Raw genomic sequence first — 2469 nt, forward strand, 5'->3', positions numbered from 1 at the left:
AGAAGATCAAAGAAGCTGGATGCAATGTGGATAGGGCCATATGAAATAATTGAAAAACACCCTAACGAAAACTATACAATAAAACGCGGCCGACGAACACTTTGTACGCACGCGAACCGATTAAAGTTATACTTAGAAGATTAAGAAAACTTATCTAGAACGGAGGTGTTCCTTTGCCACGTCCACAAAAAGGTCGGTCCTGAAGGACGGCTCGGGAAGCTCCAATTTGCCGAAATGGTTCCACACGAGTCCACATAGCACGACCGTGACCGCGACCAAGTGGAGGACGGTGAAACCCTCCCGACACGTTCCAGGAAGGAGACGGCACAGAACCGTCAAAAACATCATCCAATTCTTCACAAACTACACATTCCCGCTAAATAAAATAATAACGAAAAGCACTATATACATATTCAACAAGGCTACACATAAAATCACTACCTCAGAACGCACGGTACAAGGCACTATGACAGACGACATCGTGTTTGTTGAGAGAATGAAACAACACTGAAAGATGCATTAGTCGCTAACATAAATACGACACATGCAAACAATAAAAACGGGTATCATATCTATTCCAACACCTGAACCCCAATGTATTTCCAGGACACTCGTACTGATAAAAAGTGCCAACCTCAGAGTAAAAGGAACAGAGACAAAGGCACCGTATGAGATCATCAAATTCACACATACTCCTGGAGTGTATTATGACCTTCAAGGACAATTACACCAAGTTGTCTCTACATGGAAGGTAGTAATCAGAATAGACATACAGGGAATAGACATTCGAGGTAACCAAATACAAAAATATCTTAGAAACACACAAGACGTATGTAGCCAACAAAAAGAACCAAGCATTACGTGGGAACTGTGTGAAAATTCACAAAAAATTGTAAAAAAGGGGTTAGACCGCGTACAAAATATAACGGAACGATTGCACAATATATATAAAAATCCAAGAGAAATAAAACGAGGATTAGTAGATGGAATAGGATCCTTAACAAAATCACTATTTGGAATAATGGATGCGAATGATGAAAAAATAATAAACGAACAATTAAGCTTAATAGAAAACAAACAAGAGACGTTACAACATGCAATAGCAAACCAACTCAAAATTATTAATACAACTATCAATCATTTAGATAATTTAGAACAAACTTTGGAAACAAATGAGCAAATATTATGGAACACTATTACACAGCTCTATACAGAGGAAACAGGAATCATATTACGCCAACATATAGATGAACATTTTACAATACTTACTGCTTTACTTAATGATTTAATACGTGACCAGAACGATATAGTAAATTATTTAGATAACATACAGCTAGGAAACTTACCTATCAACCTAACACCCATAAATAGCATCGTGTCTCAATTACAAGAGGTAGCAATACACTTACCAAAAGGAACAAGATTTCCATTCACGCCTAAAACAGAAAATTGGTTGGAAATAAAGAAATTTCTCACAATTAGTGCGTATTACAAAAATAAAAATATCTTTACTATTTTATACTTACCTCTTATAACATATAATACGTACGAAATAGTACACATACATCCTTTCCCGGTTTACAGCCATGATAACATTTTCGCTTTAACTAGCATTGCATACACACAAGTAGCTATTAACCAGGAAACAAACACATATTTACTATTACAAGAAAACGAATTAACACATTGTATAAAAATTAATAATCAATATATTTGTCCGCAACAAAATGCGATATATAGAATTAACGAAGAAACACCTTGTGAAATCCAGATGTATACGACATTACAAAATATGAAAAACTGCCATTTAAAATACATTATAGCTAACCACACCTTCGTAATAGCATTAACGCGAAAGAATATAACGCGAAGAAATGGTTATATTCCACCAATAGTGAACAAACCATCCATATTCAATGCAAAGAAAAAACAGTTTATGAGAAAATAAGCAAAACAGGAATTATACACATTAAGGATCAATGTAAAGTAATAATTGAAGACAAGATTTTACAAGCACAAGGTATAATAAAGAGCACATTAATACAAACGCACATACCTGAATATAATATAACATTAGAACAAAAAAATTTAAACGTGATAAAAAACAAAAACGAAATCCTACACGTAAAACCAAATAAAATAATACACAACCCATCAGAGTTGGTAGAATTAAGTAACAAAATAACACAAGCATATAGAAATTTAGAAAACAACTCGAACTCGTTTCTACATTATAAAAATATTATATACACAACAGCACCGAGCGGAGTAACTATAGTCATAGTAATTATAATTGCGATAATTGTAATAAAGAAAACTAAAAATGGAAAAAACTCACCAATCGTAATAGAACGTAGCAATAAACGAAATATCAGAACACAACCTAAACCAATATTAAAACGTAGACATAGCCTACATGTACAGTTGTAAGTAAGGAAAACGATTATAACTATTATTGTAACGGAAAAA

The 2469-nt window shown here is 33.7% G+C and overlaps 1 protein-coding gene across 1 annotated transcript; it reads left to right on the forward strand.

The window, feature by feature from the left end:
• Positions 1 to 519: 519 nt before the first annotated feature.
• On the forward strand, positions 520 to 1948 carry LOC116853712. The gene has a single exon (XM_032834882.1). The coding sequence runs from the start codon at positions 545 to 547 to the stop codon at positions 1946 to 1948; it is 1404 nt and encodes a 467-aa protein (XP_032690773.1). The 5' UTR covers positions 520 to 544.
• The last annotated feature ends 521 nt before the right edge of the window (positions 1949 to 2469 follow it).

Source organism: Odontomachus brunneus, unplaced genomic scaffold (genome assembly GCF_010583005.1).
Source record: "Odontomachus brunneus isolate Ranch 3 - 2012 unplaced genomic scaffold, Obru_v1 Obru_scaffold_490, whole genome shotgun sequence".
Classification (NCBI taxonomy): Eukaryota; Metazoa; Arthropoda; class Insecta; order Hymenoptera; family Formicidae; genus Odontomachus; species Odontomachus brunneus.

What these genes read in the sequence shown, in the direction of transcription:
- LOC116853712 (XM_032834882.1), top strand. Translation starts at nt 545, where the DNA reads ATGCAAACAATAAAAACGGGTATCATATCTATTCCAACACCTGAACCC.